Source organism: Asparagus officinalis, chromosome 1, assembly GCF_001876935.1.
Source record: "Asparagus officinalis chromosome 1, Aspof.V1, whole genome shotgun sequence".
Lineage (NCBI taxonomy): Eukaryota > Viridiplantae > Streptophyta > Magnoliopsida > Asparagales > Asparagaceae > Asparagus > Asparagus officinalis.
In genome coordinates, this window is record NC_033794.1 from 104,977,558 (window position 1) to 104,998,465 (window position 20,908).

The following is a 20,908-nucleotide window of genomic DNA, read 5'->3' on the forward strand; positions in this document are numbered from 1 at the left end:
TTCAAATTTTTCTTTTTAATTTAATTTCTTTTACTCATTTTTAATTTAGATTTATAGCTTACCTTGACACTGTATTTAGATTTAAGATTCAAAGATGTCATCTTTAGATCAAATTTGTTGTGTATCTTGTATTTGGGGGTTATGCATGTTTTTTGGACCCATAGGTTTAAGGCGTTCCTTGCCTTTTTGTTGATGTATCAATTTTAGCTTTAAATGGTCTATAAGTTACAATATGTTAATGGATTCTATTGGTGTTTGAGATAAACTACACCCCATATACAAAGTTTGTAACTTTAGGTTCTCTCAAGATAGAAGTTGTAGCTTGGGCAAAGTTAATAATCATACTACATTTGTAAGTTTAGGCAAACAACAGAGAAACCACAACATATATTAAATGATTTTATATACGTTAAATATTATAATATTACTAGGTTTTCCTTCTAAGTGATCTTTCTTTTTGGGAAAATCCAGGTTAAGATTTCTATTTAGTGGTCAAGAGTGTCGAACGTTGGGTGTTGGGTACCTATTCTCTCAAAGCATATATATTTTTTATAAACAAAAGTTCTTAGTTCTTACATTACCCGATTCTTGTTTCCTCAAGTCAAAAATTCTTTTGAGTTTCTCATCTTCTATTTTGCTAAGGTCTTCATAAATACTTTCAGCAATGTTTATATTAAGTACTTTCAGCAGTGATCTTTCTATACTCTTGCCTTGTCTTTTGGTCTTTATTATATACCAACCTGATATCACAATTAATGTAGATGATGAAGACACTACTGTAAATTTGTCTAGGAAAAAGATAAAGGTGGAGAAAATTGATCTCGGCTAAATTAAATATAAAAAAGGAGAAAAGGATAATTTGTTTGAATATTTTATAGTAAAACTTAAATTTTTTAGTAAAATTAGGATTCTTTAGAAGGGATTTTCACGCATATTTTTAAATATGCTTTAATCTTTAGTATTTTTTTAAATCTATCAATAATTAAGATATATTGTATTCTTGTGAAAAGTTTGTGCTCTATGCTGAGCTTATACAAACCATCTTAATATTAAGTATTTGGTTATATTTTTATTAACACATCAATAATATATTATTGCATTTTTTTTCAAACTTAACACTACATTTAATGATTAAAATAAACAAGTTGGAGATCGATGATTTGATTCAACAAATAAATGTTACATGAAGTTTGATATATACAAATTTAAAAAAATAATGTTGTGTATACAAGTTTATAAAAGTATATTGATTCCAATTTAACACACAAATCTATTTCATAATTTTTTTAAATGTTTAAATAAATTTTATGGCAAATATAATAATCCATGTTTATAGATTTTAATTCAAAATGAATCTGACTTATTTTATAGTAAAAAAATAAATTTAAAAAATAAATAATTTTGATATTTATATTCAGCAAACATTAAAACTAGTATTACATAAACGTGACAAATTTTTTTCTCGAATTTTCACATGTGACATTCAAAAAATAATTTTAACCGTTAATGTTTGCTGAATTTAATGTTAAACAGGCTTATTTATATTTTTTAATACTATTGTAACTATATTTTAAAGTTGAATTATTGTAGCTTCACCATTGAATTCTACAAACACTAAGGGGGTGTTTGTTTGCGTGCAAGTGAAAGATGAAAGTAAAAAAGTTATTTTCATTTAATAATTAATGTGTTTGTTTTCATGTAAATGGTTATGAAAGTGAGATACAAGAAAGTTGCCACATATGATTTAATGCAATTTTGACTTCCCCTAAAAAAGTGGTGAAGTCACATGAAAGTGATAAAAAGTTAACTAATCTAATTAAATGATTTTAATTATACTTTCTAATTAATCTTATTTTGCCACGTCATCTTCACATTGCACTTTCGATAATAATTTAATTTTTCAAACAAACACTGTATTTCACTTGCGTGCTGACATAGATGTAAAAGTCATTTGCAAAAAAAAATAACTTACATATTTTAAATTCACTTTCAAATTACCAAATACCCCCTAAATGCTACAATTATTAAAGTTAAGCTCGCGTGAATCGGCGTGAGAATAAAAACTCTCTCGCTCGAGAGGCAAACTCGGTATTTTAATCGTCCCATTCTTCCCCCGTTCTCTTTTAACCCTCTCTTTCTCTCTCTCTCTCTCTCTTCTCTTTCAAACTCCTGCCGCCATTACAAGTGAGAGAGAGACTGAGAGTGCAGGGCTCCTAGTCTCATCCTCTCTCTCATTTCCATTATCATTGATCTCATCTGGGTCTCTCAAATACATATAGAAACAGAACTCTATACATCGAAATCATAAGAGAGAGATGAAGTACGTTCTGGTAACTGGGGGTGTTGTTAGCGGGCTGGGCAAAGGTGTGACGGCCAGCAGCATCGGCGTCGTCCTCAAAGCCTGCGGTCTCCGCGTCACCTCCATTAAGATTGGTACAAATATTTGATTCAGTTTTTTTTGAGAAAACGTAGAAAGCTCTCTTCTTTTTGAATCCGGGCATTGTAAATTTTGGGTCTTTTTTATTTTAGTCCAAAGAAACTGTCATTTTAGCTAATGGGTTGTTTTCCTTTTTGCAAGTATAGGGTTCTTTCATTGTTATGTTATAGTTCATTTTGTGTGGATTAATGGGCGAAAATTTTGTTGAACAGAGGGTTAGAAGTTCATTTGTGAGTCATTTGTAGGCTACAAGGGAATGTTTTGGGGGAATTTTGATGTTGGGGTTTACTTACTGACTTTTCTTTATATGTCATTTGGTTGGAACAAAGTACAGTTTTGATTTAGTAATAGGCTGTAATGATATGATACTTTGGAAGTACCCTTTTTTTCTTTCTTCTTTTTAATTTTTCTTGAGCATTTGTTCTCCTTTTAACCTCATGTCAAACAATTGTAGTATGTTTTATCTGTTTCTTCTGTATGAAACTTTGTAAGGAGGGTAAGAAATAGTCTTATCTCAAGCTGAGGAGAACAAAAGGGATGTGAATTGAGTTACAGGGACCCACAGTACCCAATCGTGCTTGCCAATCTTGACTAGAATTCAAGTGGAAGTCGTTAGTTGCTTGTATTTGTATTCATATTTTTTGTTTTCAATCACTTTCAGCCCATTTGGATGCTTCGAGTCATTCTTTGGTGAATGATGATTATGCAGTTTTTAAAAAAAAAAAAATTAACTTTTGACATTAACCAAGACGTTCTTATTTACTGTAATCGAAATTTACAGATCCATATCTTAATACTGATGCTGGAACTATGTCTCCTTTCGAGCATGGTGAAGTTTTTGTCTTAGATGATGGTGGCGAGGTAAGGAATCTCAAACTTGTTCTTATTTCACTCATTTGTTTTGCTTTTGGTTCCTTCTTAAAAAAAATAAAAAAATAAAAAAAAATTCTGTCAGGTGTTTTCTTGATTTCTAGTGTTTGGTTATTGCCTTTTGCCACAATAATTAATTAGTTAATTATTTATTTTGAGTATCATGGCTTGATTGATACTTGAATACCTTGCTTCTGAGTTTTCTGTGATTGTTTTCTTTCATTGTCAAAATTTTTTAACAAATATTCCAAAGTCCTTTATTGTTTTCTCATGGTCATTTTCCTTGTCATTTTTATTGGTGAACTGAGATTACTCCTCTCAACTGGTTTATTGTATATGGAAGGTGGACTTGGACCTTGGAAACTACGAAAGGTTTTTAGATCTCAAATTAACCCGTGACAACAACATTACTACAGGGAAAATATACCGGGTAATTGTTCTTTCGCCTACATATATTCACGTCACTTGACATAATATTTAAGCCAACTGATTTGTGGCATATATTAACTTGATTAATTCACAATGAATTTTCTTTGACTCAATCTATTTAAGACTCTTCTAATATTTTCTGATATCCCTTCATCTTCTTTTCATAATAGTCTGTCATTGACAAGGAAAGAAAGGGAGATTATCTGGGCAAAACAGTTCAGGTGTGCACAATATTGTCAGAATTACTTTTCATGTTAGGGGTTTTGAGGCATTGCCCCCCCTCCCCCCACCCCACCAAAGCATAAGTTATTTAAATTAGGTCCCCTGAAACTCATTATTATGAGGAAAATCTCCAAATCTCTTTGGTTATGCAGATCCCTGTAGTTTAAATCTATTAACTTAAAGCCCCCCCAAAAACTAACGTGCAATTTAGTTTCTTTAGTTGCTCTTCTTCCTCAATCAATCCTAACAGTAATATTCTAATGCTCTTCCAACACCCATTAAAAACTCACGTTTTCTTCATCAAAGAATAAGATTATCGATGAAGAAAAAGTGATCTTTTAATGAACATAGGGAGAGACCTTCGAATATTATTGTTAGGCTGGGTTGAGGAAGAAGATTATAATGGTAAATTAAAGAAGCTAACTGTCATTAGTCTTTTTGGTGGTTAAGTTAACAGCTTTAAAACTGCAGGGATCTATTTGGTATAACCAAAGAGATTTCAGGGACTTATAATAATGAGTTTCTGGGGGCCTATTTCAAATAACTTAAGATTTGAGGGAGCAAACTTCTTGTTATGAGGATTATGTGGGTCACTCATTCTTCTATTATATTATGAATCATTATCCTTTCTCTTCCAAGGTTGTACCACATATTACAGATGCCATACAAGAGTGCATCGAGCGCGTGGCCATGATACCTGTTGATGGGAAAGAAGGACCAGCTAATGTTTGTGTTATTGAACTTGGTGGAACTATAGGTGATAATATATTAATATAGTAATAAATACTCTTGATACATGCTTGATATTGAAAGTACTTATGTTTATGCATTTGGATATAATGTTTGCTTGATACAATTATTCATATAATACAGGGGACATAGAGTCAATGCCCTTCATTGAGGCTCTGGGTCAATTCTCTCATCGCGTAGGTGAGTTGGTTGTTACTCTGCTATTATCCGCCTAATGCAAGGTTTGAAAGGTCAACTTCCATTCTTAGTCTACTGGATAATGATATTTCATGAGCACTTTCTGAAACTTTTAGGCCCAGGAAACTTTTGTCTGGTTCATGTCAGTCTCGTGCCGGTTCTTAATGTTGTTGGTGAGCAGGTAAATGGTTTAGGGTCACTGTTTGTTGCTTTCTTTAGATAACAGCTGTTTGTTGGTAAATCCTTTGAACATGGTATCTGACTTTGATAGGTGTTGTTCTTGCATTGTCTTGCTTGTAGAAAACAAAACCTACCCAACACAGTGTTCGAGGATTAAGAGGACTTGGATTGACACCAAATATATTGGCCTGTCGCAGTGTGAAAGTATCCTCTGCCTCCTTTTCTTTCATTTTCATTATCATGGTGTTCTATCTTTGCTCTCTGATTTCACTAAATGTTATTGCAGCCCCTGGATGAAAATGTTAAAGAAAAACTATCACAATTCTGTCATGTTCAGGTATTCTCTCTAAACCAGTAATGTATTGTGAAACTTTTCTCAAAGATTGTGACATCCCTGACATGAATTTGAATAACAATACACTTACAGGCAGCAAATATCATCACTCTGTATGATGTCACAAACATATGGCATATCCCTTTACTATTAAGAGTATGTAACTGTCATGTTCTTTCTTATTTGCGGTGAATTAAGGGAGTAACAACGCTATACTTTCTTTAGGTGTATTCTTTCCTTGTGCTAGATATCTTACAGAAATTCCTTCTTGTCACTATCTTAGGACCAGAAGGCGCATGAGGCTCTCTTAAGAGGACTGAATCTCCATGGGTCTGTCTGATGAATTGTACCAAACTATATTAACTTGTTGAATTCGGAAGTTTGAAGAATTTATTCATAGTTTCTTTATTACTCTTAATTGTCGAGCTATTTCATTATTTGCAGTGTGGCTGTGGAGCCCATGTTAGAAGAATGGACTGCAAGGGCTGAAATCTGTGACACATTGCAGAATCCTGTATGTTCCAAGCATATGAAATATTTCTACCTGATGAGGCCTTAGTTTCTATGCCCTTTAGTATATGGCCTTAACATAACCAGATGCTGCGTAACTTACAGGTCAGAATTGCAATGGTCGGGAAGTATACTGGCCTTTCTGATTCTTACCTTTCAGTTTTGAAGGTGAATACATTTTCTTCTATATATCTGTCTATATGCATGTGTTGTAAGTACTACTCTTGTGTTTGCCTTTTGTTCTGTGGGATACTTTTCTTCTTATTGACACTGGTACCTGGCCATGATGTTGCTTAGTACCTTTCCTCCCCAGCATGTGACTGATTTCCCCTTTTTGATAGAATTGTATGTTTTAGCCAAGGTTGCTGATAGTGGATCGCGGCGCGTCGCAGTGAGGTACCGCTAAAGCTATATCGGGCTATTGCGGCGAAATCACGGCAAATAGCGCACAGTCAAATAGCGGTCAAATTTAAATATATTTAAATATCCTAAATAATAAGAAAATTCATAAAAAAAATCTAAAAATTCAATTAGCTGTAAATTTCTTGTATTATTTATAAATAACAATTAATAAGCTTGTTGTATGAATGAAACTATGAAGAAATTCAAGCAATATAGCATCATAATATGTGTGATAGCGGGTTTAGCGGGTTTAGCCGCTTTTAACAACAAAAATCCGCTTTTAACCGCGAAAATCAGCTTTTAACCGCGAAAACCCGCTTTTAACCCGCTAAAATCCGCTTTTACGCGCTATTCGAATGAATAGCGGATTTTCCCGCTTAAGCCAGCCGCGAAACCCCTACGGGTAGCGTTGAAGGGTCGCGACCGCTATTTGCGCCGCTATAGCCCTGCTATTGGCCGCTATTTACAACACTGGTTTTAGCTATCATCATGTTAAAACCGTCAGTGTCACTTGTTAAACATATTCTTACAATTTGCATCATCGTTTGTGATGTTATCAGCATCGACATTTGTTTTTGGGAGAAAATAGTATTGCTGTGGCCTGTGGGAATCAGGGCTTTGAGTGGGAGAAATCATGGCTAGGATTTTATTGATGATTCATTAAGTAAAAAGATCAGATCAAACACTTCACATCCTCTTCTTGCCTTCACAAAAGGCTTGTTTCCTACCATTGACAACTCTTGAAATTATCAAAATTTCAATTATCAATCAAAAGAAGTCATACAATGATGTATGTTTATAAACTCGAAAGATCTAGCATTGTACATGGCTGTACGAAGATTCAAAAAGGGTTGTCTTTCTTGGGTGTTCTAGGACAAACATCAGACGTGTTACCAAACGGCTGTTCGGAGATATTTTTTAACTACATGCACTGCTAATCCGAACCCTTTAAGATCTTTTCTTTCGTGTGAAATGACTTATGAGCCAATCCCTTGGAATAGTGGGCAGAACAGTACTCAAGTCCATCCACCTTGTAGTGGTTCCTATTGACCAATATCTTAATATTTGATTGTGTGCTAAGGGGAACATCCTTTACCTTTTACAACCTTCTTCCTTATAAATAAGAGCCACTGCCTGTCTCCATGCCCTTTGAAAAATGATCCTATGTATGAAACATCATTAAACAACTTACTCTTCAAGCCACCCATATTTTCTGAAATCCTCTCATCAATTTTGCCAAGCTTGTCCTCCATCGTCCTAATCCTTAAAACTGTCACCTCGATTATTTCATGATGATCCTTACTCCTTGTTGAACTCGTTACTGGTTCTGTCTGTTCTTTGACTATTTCTTAATATTTTGTCATGTGTCTTTCAAGACATAAATGGTGAAAGCATTGACGACACCATAGGTGTTACAATTATCATTCCTTCATTAAGCATTATGAGCAAGCATTTCTTTGTTCAAACCTATGAAGTAAGAATGTCGTGTTATTGGTGCACATGATGGTTTGTCATATTTTTTAATGAATCGGGGAGTTATCCTTCACTAGGCAGAGACAGTGAGTTTAAAAAGCATGCTCAATGAATACATCACTTTTATGATATTGCTATGGAGGCTCTGTTGTAGATCTCATTTAAGATTGTGTTTTCTAGCTCTTTAAGATCAGTACCAGAACTCTGACGCTAATGTATCTAAAGCAATTGGAACTTTTGCCAACTATATGATCTATATTAGCGGACATAGATGTATCATGTATGTAGCTTGCTTTTTCTTTTTTCGGTGTATCCGTATTGCATAGTTTCTTACGACAGATTTGTTGATGTATTAAAATTGTAGATAAATAGAAAAGGCAAAGATATTATACGTCTAACCTTAATCTCTCTTAAATAGAGATTAGGAGGATATTACAAAATAGGTATCATATAAAATCATATTTAATTTCATCTCACAATATCACAACAATATCTCATAACATGTACTAATATCTCAGACTAATAATATCCAACACTCCCACTCAAGCTGGAGCATATATACCATAGATGTCTCAGTTATAAGTGGAAATTGATCACCTAGTTACAAGAGTCTAGAGAAAGTTCATTTTTGCCTAGAATACTTAGAGACATTAGTAAGAAAAAAAGTGTAATCATAGCTAGAAGAAACTCTAGGCGGGTCAACCAGTAGTAGGCATGTAAGCTAGTAGAAATCATAGGTGGGTCAGGGTAAGTCAGTAGAAACAACGTCGAAAGAGTACCAATAGCATTTCAAATAACCACCAAATATATCAGTGCGTGAACAGTACCTGTACTGCCCATCACGCGAAAAGCACTGCTGGGTGCTTGCGTGAACAGTGTTATTCTTTACTGTTCATCATGTCAGAAGAACAGTATTGCTTTCAATTTTTAATTCTTTTTTGAGAACTAGAAAACAAGGATGTTGAACTTTGTTGTGGAAGCCGAAGATGTTGAAGCCGCCAAGGGGAGCATGAAGGCCATGCAAAACTCCCTTGATGGCCTCAAAGTATAGAAAGATGAGAGAAATTCTCTAGGATCAAGTAGGCTCTGATACCATCTTAAAGTCTCTAATCAGAATACTAAAACTTTGAAATAGAGGTGAAGGTTGTTCATCATATTTTTATATTCTAACAATTTTTTTCAAGTGAAAAAGAAATATTATACTTTCATGTAAAAGTAGTAGTTCTTCATAAGAAAGTTGACCGAAAAGTATCAGCTTCAAGAAAAAGATAATGAAAAAAATACTCTTGCGCAATATGTACCGTAGAAAGAGATAATTGAGAGAGCAAAAACCCTAACTTAATTGATTTATTCAGATACTAGAGATATATATATATATATATAGTCATACAAATAAATGTATGGTTAACGGGTCACAACCCATTAACCCAATACCCAATAGACTTAATCTAACACTCCCTCTCAAGCTGGAGCATAAATATCCACCATGCCCAGCTTGTCACATATAGTAGAAAACACCTTTGAAGAAGTAGCATTGGTAAGAATATCAGCAAGTTATTGTGAGGACGAAGTGAATGTGAGAGATATTATCTTCTTCTCCCAAACATTTTTTACAAAATTACAGTCAACTTTAATATGTTTTGTCCTCTCATGAAACACATGCTTCTGTACAATATAAATGACAGACTGGTTGTCACAATGCATTGGCATGGGTCCAGACTGAATAAAAGCAAGCTCTGTCATAAACTTTCTTAGCCACACCATCTCACAAGTAGTGTGAGCTATTGCTCTATATTCGACCTCTGCACTAGATCGTGATACTACATTTTGTTTCTTACTTTTCCAAGTCACAAGATTACCTCCAACAAAAGTACAAAATCCTGAGGTTGACTTTCGGTCTCCCATGTCTCCTGGGTAGCCAGTATCAGAGAAAGCCGAAATGTGAGTATGCCCATGCTTCTTATATAACAATCCCTTGTCAGGACAACTTTTGACATATGCCAAAATCTTCAGAGCTGCTGTCCAATGAACCTCTCTAGGTTTGTGCATAAACCTGCTCAGTACACCTACTGTAAAAGTAATATCAGGTCTGATAACTGTCAAATATATTAGCTTCTCAATTAGTCTCCTATATCGTGCAGCATCATCTAGTAGAGAGGTATCATCACGCCACAAATCAACATTTACCTCCATTGGAGTGCTTGCAGGTTTGCATTCCAAGAGACCTGCTTCTTCTAGTAAATCTAGCACATACTTCCTTTGGGACAACAACAGGCCATGTTTTTTATATGCAACTTCAATCCTAAGAAAATACTTTGACTTTCCCATGTCCTTAGTGACAAAATGACGGTTTAGATACTCCTTAGTCTCAGCTAAGACAACAGAGTCACTCCCAGTCAGCAGAATATCAACATATACGGCTAAAATAATCAAACCAGTTGTTGTGCGTCGAAGAAAGACAGAGTGATCAGACTGACAACATTGAAAACCAACATTAGAAATAACCTTGCTGAACTTATCAAACCAAGCTCGAGGACTCTGCTTTAACCCATAGATGGCCTTTCTCAGTCTGCAGATAAGATTCTCCCCCTGAACAACATACCCAGGAGGTTGCTCCATATAAACCTCCTCGTCCAAATCACCATAAATGAAAGCATTCTTCACATCTAGTTGGTGCATCACCCAATCCATATTAATAGCCAGAGAGAAAAGAATTCTGATGGAGTTAAGACGAGCAACGAGAGAAAATGTTTCAAAATAGTCAATACCATATGTCTGGGTATATCCTTTAGCAACCAGACGAGCTTTATATCTATCAACAGACCCATCAGGATGATATTTCAAGGTATACATCCATCTGCAGTCAACCACAGTCGCTCCAGCAGGTAGAGAGACCAAATCCCAAGTCCCTCTAGAAAATAGTGCATTCATCTCCTCATCCATAGCCTGTTTCCAGGCGGGTACTAACAAAGCTTCCTCATGTGACCTGAGTAAAGGTATAGTGGACAATGACAAAACAAACTGACGAAATGATGAGGTGAGACGGTCATAAGAGATAAAAAAAGAGATAGGATATTTTGGACAAGATCGTTTACCTTTACGAAGAGCAATAGGAACATCTAAGTCAGAAGAGATATGAGGCTCGATATGAGATGGACCTACAGCTGGAGAAGAAGAGTCAGCAGGAGCAGAGACAGGTGTATGTACTTTAGGACGGCGAGAGTATGTCAGTAGAGGCTTTGGTGCAGTAGCCACATGAGTAGATACCGGAATAGTAGTGGGAGCCGTAGAAGATAGTGGCACCTGTGGATTGACAGAGGTAGTGGAACCAGAGGAAAAATATGGGACAGACTCAAAAAAGGTAACATCAGCAGAAACAAAATATCTCCTGGTGGTCGGATGATAGCACCTATACCCTTTTTGAGTACGTAAATATCCAACAAACACACTTAATGGACCTAAGAGACAATTTATCCAAACCAACAGTCAAATCCTGAACAAAACACGTACAACCAAAAACTCGAGGAATCACAGAAAAACGTTTTTTTAGCAAGATAAAGACAGTGGAATGGTATCAAACCATCAAGAACAGAGGAAGGCATGCGATTAATCAAATAACAGGCAGTGAGGACAGCATCCGACCACAAGTACTTTGGAATATTCATATGTATCATCAGTGTTCTAACAACATCGAGAATATGTCTATGCTTCCTCTCAGCAACTCCATTTTGTTGTGAAGTGTGAGAGCATGAAGTTTGATGAATAATACCATTAAGAGCATAAAATTTTGAAACGTCATTTTTTATATATTTCAAAGCATTATCAGTACGAAGAATATAAACAGAATTAAAGAACTGGGTTTTTATTTCATTATAAAAAAGTTCAATAACATGCGGGACTTCAGACCTCTCTTTCAACAAATATAGCCAAGTCATGCGAGAGAAATCATCAACAAAAACAATGAAATATCAAAAACCCTTCACAGAGGGAACACGACAAGGACCCCAGACATCAGAATGAACTAACTCAAACACAAAACTACTGCGCTTATCGACACGACTCTGAAAAGAAGCACGATGGTGCTTACCCAGTTCACATGACTCACAACCTAAAGAAGAAAGGGAAGACTGAACAGTAACTACCGATCTAAGTTTCTATAGTGAAGGATGACCCAGACGCCAGTGCGACAGTAAGGTAGAATCAGGCTGTGCTGCAACAAAACCATCACCCGGCACACTGTCGTCCAAATAGTACATACCTCCTCTCTCATGCCCCGAACCAATCGTCATCCCAGTTGCTAGGTCCTGAAAAACACAATAAGAAGGAAAGAAAGTGACTTTACAGTTATTGTGCTTTATAAACTTGCTAATGGATAATAAGCTAACAGGGAATTTAGGAGCATATAACACATCAGTGAGTTTCAAAGAGGAAGTAGCATGAACTACTCCAGCATCAAGAACCAGAGAAAGTGTACCATCAGCGATGCGAATAGAGAAAAACTTATCAGAAAGATGTAAAGAGACAACACGATCCTTTATACCTGTCATATGGGATGAGGCTCCAGAATCTAGTACCCATGGTTCATGAGGAGAAGCTATGTAAGCATCCATACCTGAAGAGGATGCATGAGTAGCCGAATGACTGTTCTGAGAGAGCTCTAGCTGGCGTAATCTCTCATAATCTGCCTGAGAAATCTGAACAGTAGGAACAGTAATAGCTGGATTACTAGCATCGGCTACTTGGGCCTATTGGGGACGATCAAACTTCTCCCAGCACTTCTCAGAAATATGATTGGTCCTCCCACAGTGACCACATTAACGTGAACCCCTATCAGAATCACCCTGTCTCCCACTAAAAGAGCCACGTCCTCCCAAAGAATCACGACCACGATCACGACCACGACCGCGACCTCTGCCTCTACTAGAGAACATGGCAGACTGATCCACTGAAGGTGGAGATGGTGCAGAAGTATCAGAAGAAACATCAGTAGAGACCTGCATAACTCTGGAGAATGTAACAGTCAGTGAGGGGATGGTATCTCCACCCAATATCTGTCCTCTCACCTGAGACTGCAAGTTAGGGTGCAATCCAGAAAGAAACTTGGACACTGCCAAGTCACGGCGATATCCTAACAGCGTCGCCACATCAGCTACTGCAGGCTGATGCATCTCCAGTTCGTCTACCAGTCCCTTTAACTCACCAAAGAACTCCGGAACTGATCTATCTCCCTGTTTGAGCGTAAACAGTCGCTCATAAATCTCAAATACACGGGAAGCATTCTTCTCATTTCCGTACATAATCTTCAGGATGTCCCACATCTCCTTCGCAGTGGTTAAGAACATAACACTGCTACTAATCTGTGGTTCCGTGCTGTTGAGGAGCCACGTCATAACACAATAATCAGACGAGAGCCAGAAACTATAGGTGAGATTTGTGGTGGGTGGAGGAGAGGCCAAAAGATGTGAAAGTTTGCTCTGAGCGCCAATGAAGATGCGGAAAGCCTGAGCCCAGAGCAGATAGTTTGTACCATTCAATTTTATTGTAGTCCCCAAGACTACATTGGGCACAGAAGTCTGACCAGCAGCAACAGAGGGAGATGTAGAAGAGGAGAGATCTGTTTCCGATATTGTTGCATAATATTGGTAGGCAGGTAGTAGTTAAATAATCAGGGCAGTAGTAGAGATCTGTTCTTTAAATATAGACTAAGAGTAGATCAAAAAATAGACAGTAGTAGATGACCGGATCGGGTCATGTGTGGCCTCGAATCACCTATTCAAGGCGGCTAGGGTTTTTGAATGAGGATTTGTGACGGCTAGGGTTTCAAGCTCTGATACCATGTAGAAAGAGATAATTGAGAGAGTAAAAACCCTAACTTAATTGATTTATTCAGATACTAGAGAGATATATATAGTCATACAAATAGGGGTATGGTTAACGGGTCACAGCCCATTAATCCAATACTCAATAGACTTAATCTAACATGTACGAGACCTCATAACACCTTATCTAATTTGCTTTAATTATGAACTCATTATTTTTCTGTGACATGCTATTGAGAGATGATCTAGTTGTTGTGTGATATGTACTAGAGGGTCTTTAAGATGGTATCAAAGCAACCCACGTTTAAATCTCACCAACTACGAATTTAAAACGGATTTTAAAAAAATTAACACTGATGCAAGAATGCATGTTTCGGCCCCTAAAAAAAGTGTGCTCTACTTGTGGGGGCATGTTAGAATATAAAAATATAACGCTCAACCCTCACCACAACTTTAGAGTTTTGGTGTAATGGTCAAAGATAGTAAGACACTTTAAGAAGAATGTCACATAGCATATTTTGGGGCAGTTGAGTTGAATATTTATTAAGATACCAATTCACAAAATCAACCTCTTTGCAGGCTCTTTTGCATGCTTCTATAGCTTGTTGTCAGAAACTTGTAGTGGACTGGGTTCCTGCTACCGATCTTGAAGATACTACAGCAAAAGAGGTTTAATTATTGAGAAAACTCTAACCTTTTTCTTCTGTTTCATTTTCTTTGTCTCTAGTTAACGTGCATCTTGTTCCTTGTGCAGGAACCTAATATCTATGAAGCAGCATGGAATTTGCTGAAGGTAAGCATGTCTCTTCTGTATTTTGTACTCATTATCATTTCCTCTTCGAGTTTTTTTATGGCGATTTTTATTTTCAGGGTGCAGATGGTATCTTAGTTCCAGGAGGGTTTGGGGACAGAGGGGTACAAGGAAAAATTCTTGCTGCTAAATATGCTCGAGAAAATAGTATTCCATACCTTGGCATTTGCCTGGGCATGCAGATTGCTGTGATTGAGTTTGCCCGTTCTGTTCTTAAGCTGGAGGATGCAAATAGCACAGAGTTTGACCCAGACACCTCTAACCCTTGTGTTATTTTTATGCCAGAGGTTGAAAAGGATTTCTCTCCATTTTATTTTAGTGCCATTTTTTTCTTGACTGACTTGATTCTATTGTTTTTCTTTGCATGACTGTTGATTGTCCTTTACAGGGTTCAAAGACTCATATGGGGGGAACAATGCGACTTGGATCAAGGAGGACTTATTTTCAGGTTGCTGATTGCAAATCTGCTAAGTTGTGAGGGTCATAATCCTTGAAACTTTATTAAATGGTTAATAATTTTTAACCTTCTGTCAGAAAAGTCTGATGTGCTTTGAGTTTTATTAGATATGGCAATGTCAGTTATGTGGATGAAAGACATCGACATAGATATGAGGTATGTTCCGTTGCAAATTATTCTACTTCAGTTGGTTAGTTGCAATCACATGATTCACATATGATGAAATTTGTTACTCTGGGTACTACTGTTCTACATTGTGGGACCTCTTCTGTGGTGGGAATCTTAGCTCAAACTCAAAGACCAAGCTTTACAATTTAACTTTCAGAAAAATAAATGGCTCTTGATGTCCCATATTGGGCTGTACAACCAACATACCTATCTAAGTTAAATATTTATCCATTTATATACATGCTTTCGTGTGATTTGTAAGTATGTTAGTATGTATTTTTGAGTGTGTATGTGTGTGTATAATATGTTTGCATCTATATGTTTGCGTGTATATTTGCCTTTGTGTGTATAATATGTTTACATCTATATACTTGTGTGTATGTTTGTTTTTCTTAGAAGTGCTAAGAACTAGATTATGATTCTTAAAATAACCCTAAAAAAATTTACCAATATCTAAGATGAAAATAATAAAAAGGAAGTACACTGGATATATGGAATAAAGATCCCCAACCAACACTTAACAAAAAATTCATTTTAATTTAATAAAATTAAAAGATCGTCACATATTTGAGATTAGTTACCTTACTGTTTGATGCTCCCATGAAGTGCTCAATTTATGCTTGACCGCATAAGTCTACCTAGCAACCATTACTGGGTTATTCATCTTAGTGTTTTGTTCTTATGGAGATTTCTATGCTTGATCTAGGTGGAGATTCTATGCTTAATCAAACCTAGGCCTTCCATAATGAAGGTTTCATGTTGGATTGTCATGACTACAATGTTTATGTGCTTGAAAATTTTGAAGTTTATAAATATATATACTTTCAAATCTTTCCTTGGATTCTACGATTTACTAAATGCAACTTCAACTTCCCCTCTTTGACTAGTAAGCATTTATTGTGGGATTGTGTGCGTTGGATTTGATGCAAGTCTTACTATAGCAACTTGATGCACGAAAGAGGGAGACCTTACAATCAACAAAACTAGCATCCAAAAAGTCAAAACATTTGTTTAGAAGTAGTGTTGGCATAGATCATTGTAGTGTCTGACAGTGAATCTCAGTTGATATGTACCATAGATGACCATGGGTATAGCAGGCAATAAAGCATGCACGTAATCCCAAATTTGAAGTTTCAACACATCTAATGATTAGCAGATCTGAACTCTTCAGAACCTGGTAAAGAAATTGGATCATTACCAATATTTTATCCATTTTACAGGGTTCGCTATGCTACATTAGGCAAAAATTTACTCACCATTTGGGAAACTTTAGTCGGTTTAAAATGCTAGACCTTAATGTTACTAATTTTGCAGGTTAATCCTGACTTGATCTCCGACTTTGAAGATGCTGGCCTTGCATTTGTTGGTAAAGATGAAAGTGGGAAGCGAATGGAGGTGTGATTTTTTTGTAATACAATATTGGTTTTCATGCTTTGATTGATATTGATGCATAAAATTTTGATATTTGATTGATATTGATGCATAAAATTTTGATATTGCAGGTAATTGAACTGCCTACGCATCCATATTATGTAGGAGTTCAGTTTCATCCAGAATTCAAGTCACGACCCGGAAAACCTTCTGCACTTTTCTTAGGTGACATTAGGACAGAGTCATGGCTACTATTTTCTAATGCTCTAGTTGCTCTTAATTCACTCTAATTTGGAAGAAATTTTTTATTCAAATACAACTCTTTTTCTCCTTGGCCTTACCTGTAACAGTGCATGAAATGCATGCCAATCACTTACTATTCATTCCATTATTTTCATCTTCATCATAATCATCATCCCAGCCAGCCATGAAGCAAGAGTCTGAAGGTGAGAAAGCTCACAAAAGAATTAACCAATATCACAATTAGCCATCAAAGAGGCATACAGTCTTCTGAGTCGGTCTCAGAATCTTAGCCAAGTAAATGCGGTGTAGTACACCTACCTTTTCTTGGCTACTAATAATATTTAGCTTACATTACGATTAAACTAAGGCCCATGTTATCTGTGATTAGTCTCTTATTTGGCAGAAAACTAGAAGTGTACCAAGTTGTTGATGGATACCCATCGAACATACTAAATGAGACAAACAAAAAACATAAGATTACAGAAGTAGAGAAGGGGGGAAAACAGAAAAAGAAAAAGACAGCAAAGTAATGTGGTTTAGCATTATGCCGGAGAGTTTCTAAAGATGTTGTAGGCCCTAGGTGGTCAAACTTGAATCCTATTTACGTAAGAATGTTACGCAGACATATTTATAGGAAATAAAAAAAGTTATGTTGAGAAAGAGAAAAGCTTCTAAGACAAGGAAGAAGGAAGCAGAGAGAAGAGGGACAAAGAGGGGTTTTAGCAACATATGGAGATGGAACATTTGGATAGAAAGAATGTTTATACCAGATGACTGGAAGATCCAAGTTTTGAGATGCAACACTATACTTGATAATTACCCGAAAATCTCAGTTCCATTTATCATATTGAAATCAGGAGCCTTAATCAGAACACAGTAAAATTTTTATTTGGACTGATTAGCACATAAGTATATACAATTTACTGGTTCATATAAATCCAAGACGTCCAACTGGGTTGTTATTCACCATTTCACATATATTAGAAAAGGTTGGGCTTCACTGTGACTAATATGGCTTCTACATGTATCCACTTTTCATAATCCTACTTTCTTGACTATAAGCTGGGCTTCAAGGACATGATTCTAATATGCCACTCCATGGAGAGGGAGAGTAAACTCTAGGCCTCAAGCCTGGAAACTATAGCACGGTTCGGGTGATTAAAATTACCAGCCTTAACGGGAAATGACGGCACAGATTTGGCAAGAAAGTGACTTCTGTCCCACTCTAAGGATGATGAGGTAGCACTGCAGCAACATCTGTTCTTAAACGCCAAACCTGTGCGTCTTTGCCATTGTAGATCACAATCCTTACAACCTCTTCGTTAATTTGAATGGTCTATGACCACATAGATCAACAATCTAACAATGGACAAGAACCTAGCATCACTTGAACACCGCCACAGCTTTGAACTCCATGCATGCATTCATGCTCTTGTTGCCCATCCTGTACTTGTGAATGACATTAAACGCTATGGATGTCACAATTGCATACTGGCGAACTAACATTTAGCCCAGGATGTACAATAAGAGCATCCATTCATGGTGTTCAAAGTTGTAGCAATCTCAAGTGCTGACAGAGTCTTGATTGTTTTTAGGTCATTGATCTGTGTGGTCCTCGACCATTAGCTGTGACAAATAAGGCTGTCAGGTTATTGATATGTGATGCCAAAAAAGTGGTTGGGTTAGTATTAAACAATAATTACTTCTGCACGAAGAAGTTCCCTCATGATCCTTTGAGTGGAACTGGAGTTGCCCACTCTGGAGCCCCTTCTGTTGGTCATGTGCAACAACAGCTGTCTCGGATGATCAGAGGCCTGTGATATTTATTCTCCATGCACCTGGGTTCGTAATAGCCAGCGCAAATCTGCTGCCGTGCACCATTGCTTCCGGGCTCAGACCCCAGGCCCTTGAGTTTCCTATTGAACCTCCCGAGGTAGTTTTCTCAGTGAAGGAAATGCCTATAGCAGTATGTATCATTCTCGATATATCATTCAATGCTTCATTTGTACCACAACGCTTGACAACAGACTGATACTAAGCTATCATGAGCATTCGTTTAATAAGCTTAAGTAAGCAAGATTAGGACCCTTTTCCACAGGAATTGAGGCTTTGTTATCTCTTTGAGCATCTTGGATGGAATACGAAATATAGAATGTAAAATTTGATGTAAATCTGTTCTACAACTCATTTGAGATGTAGATCGGAGTGAATATCTTATGTGACCAGACTGTTTCAGTGCAGTTTGTTGGTGATTTTAGCTTAGGAATATCACTCTTTCTAGTTATAATCTTGAGACTTTATGCTTTAGGATATAGATGGATTTTCAGCCAATACGTAAGGTATGTCAAGACAAACCTATTTGTTAACCTTCCTGTGTGCAAGAAACTCATTCAATGTCTTTGTTATTCTCTCTCCATATTGTCCTCCTAAAAGAACTTGGATCCTTTCGTAGACATTAAATAAGATGATTCTTTATTTAAGCTTTTGTTTTGAGTGGACTCCCCATAAACCATGTAGTCCCTTGGGAAGATGCCATGAATTCAAAATGATAATTGACTCATCGCCACATGTGTTATCTACCTTGGTGAGGTATCACACATGTTTTATCTACCTTAGGTGAGGTATCACAATCCATGATGAAGACTTTGTATATTATAGAATTCAGGATCAGTTTATAGAATTTTCTATTTGATTTTCTCAAACTCTTTTATTCAATTGGTACATTTAGGCATCTGCAATCAGTTTACTGTCCCCTCAATTTGTTGAAGCACTTCATATAACATTGCCGGTTTAAGGATTTCTAGAAAGCTCAAGACCACGTTTTTTAATTCAAACTTCCAATAATTTTTTACTGTTGTTTTTCACATCTATTTCAGTTCATGCATACCTATCCATGGTGCATTCCCATATTAGATCATAGAAATCAATGACATGAAAAATGAAAGAAGAAGTTCAATGCGTTCTTGATATAATTAGACAATAAGCTTTTCATACAAGATCAGTATTTAACCTTTTTGTAATAGACTAATGAGGCTCTTGAGACATACTTTGATCTCAACTTTTTAATATGTAATGTGAACTTTGATTAGTTAGCATAATGAGATAGATTTTCAATATGTCCCTTACATACCAGTGCCAACATATGTTTAGATAATATATTAATATCAATATATGCATATTATAGAACTGAAGCGCAAAAATCAATGCGATTAAGCTTTCCCTCTTGATAATGTCCCTCTTAAAGCAGTGTACCTCGTTTCATTAACAGACATCTAGTAATGCTGGGCCGTATTCCATCTTTGTGAAGAAGGTATTGTATAGAAGATGGTAGTATCCTCAAGTTATGTGACTCCTAACATATGGCATTGTAAAGATTCCACCTTGCTAGAATATTCTGCGCTCATATCACATTTTTTGTACACAATTATCTGCACACATGAAGATGCCTGAATCCCATTATTGCTGTTGTGAGCTCCATCAAAATCATCAATCTGAAAGGGCCTTTGGATTTGTTGCTCTAGATGGTTGATGTGACATACTAAGGTCAAAAGAGTCAGGCTACCTTGCACATGCAAATAGAATGAGCTGCATGCTGCTTGCATTGATGTTCAATGCTCTCCATTGTATCTGGACATGTTCAAATTTATCTAATGCGTATATACTTTCTATAAAGTTGATAATATCTGTTCTTGGTTTAATGAGATCTTCATTGTAAAATAACGACAGGGCTCATAGCTGCTTCGTGTGGTCAATTAGATATGTGGCTGCAAACTCCTAGCTATCTGAACAAGCCAACTCCAAGAGATGTTTTGGGCAATGGCACGTCAGCGTCAAAGATTTGCCAGAACGGAAGTGGAAACATACTCGCTAATGGCAATGGCTTGCACGTCTAACTGAAATAAGTCTACTAGTTTCTATAAGCTTTTTGAGATACGAGTATGAGTGCAAGTTTTGTCTTTGTGGTTGCATATGTACAGTTAGCGGTAAGAGAGTATTTATTAGCTTTCAGGGGTTTAACAAGCGACGTTTGTATACACATGTGATCAGGATTAGCAGTGTTTTTGGTTAGACAGACAGCAAGTATTCTGTCTTTTTATGGGCATGTAATTGTAAAGTTTGAGCAATCTTATTTTGTGTTTCGAGAAATGATGAAGGCATGCTTTAGTTCCTTGGAAGGAAATGTCTGCGTTTGTAATTTTGTTCAAGTTGTCTTTCTCACATATTATCGCCTAGTTTTCTATTTCTAACTGATGTC

At 36.4% G+C, this 20,908-nt stretch overlaps 1 protein-coding gene and 1 long non-coding RNA gene across 6 annotated transcripts; one reads left to right on the forward strand and one right to left on the reverse strand.

Annotated features, from left to right (window-relative positions):
- Positions 2,104-20,821, forward strand: LOC109828846 (CTP synthase-like). 5 transcript variants are annotated; one of them, XM_020395814.1, is made up of 21 exons: positions 2,104-2,433; positions 3,219-3,298; positions 3,651-3,737; positions 3,907-3,957; positions 4,598-4,715; positions 4,832-4,888; positions 5,002-5,066; positions 5,186-5,269; positions 5,352-5,402; positions 5,493-5,555; positions 5,683-5,729; positions 5,844-5,913; positions 6,015-6,077; positions 14,183-14,272; positions 14,358-14,396; positions 14,474-14,701; positions 14,803-14,888; positions 14,979-15,027; positions 16,354-16,434; positions 16,542-16,635; positions 20,380-20,821. In XM_020395814.1, exons 1-21 carry the CDS (start codon positions 2,316-2,318, stop codon positions 20,544-20,546), a joined length of 1,788 nt encoding a protein of 595 aa, XP_020251403.1. In that variant the 5' UTR covers positions 2,104-2,315; the 3' UTR covers positions 20,547-20,821. The 5 variants fall into 5 exon arrangements, with proteins under 5 accessions (XP_020251403.1, XP_020251404.1, XP_020251407.1 ...); XM_020395815.1 differs by lacking the exon at positions 16,542-16,635 and having other exon boundaries at positions 20,380-20,515; XM_020395818.1 differs by lacking the exons at positions 16,542-16,635; positions 20,380-20,821 and having other exon boundaries at positions 14,803-14,862.
- Positions 11,622-12,444, reverse strand: LOC109828849. Its single transcript, XR_002243878.1, has 2 exons — positions 12,325-12,444; positions 11,622-12,088 (listed from the first exon to the last, which is right to left on the reverse strand). It is a non-coding gene; the product is annotated as an uncharacterized LOC109828849 (long non-coding RNA).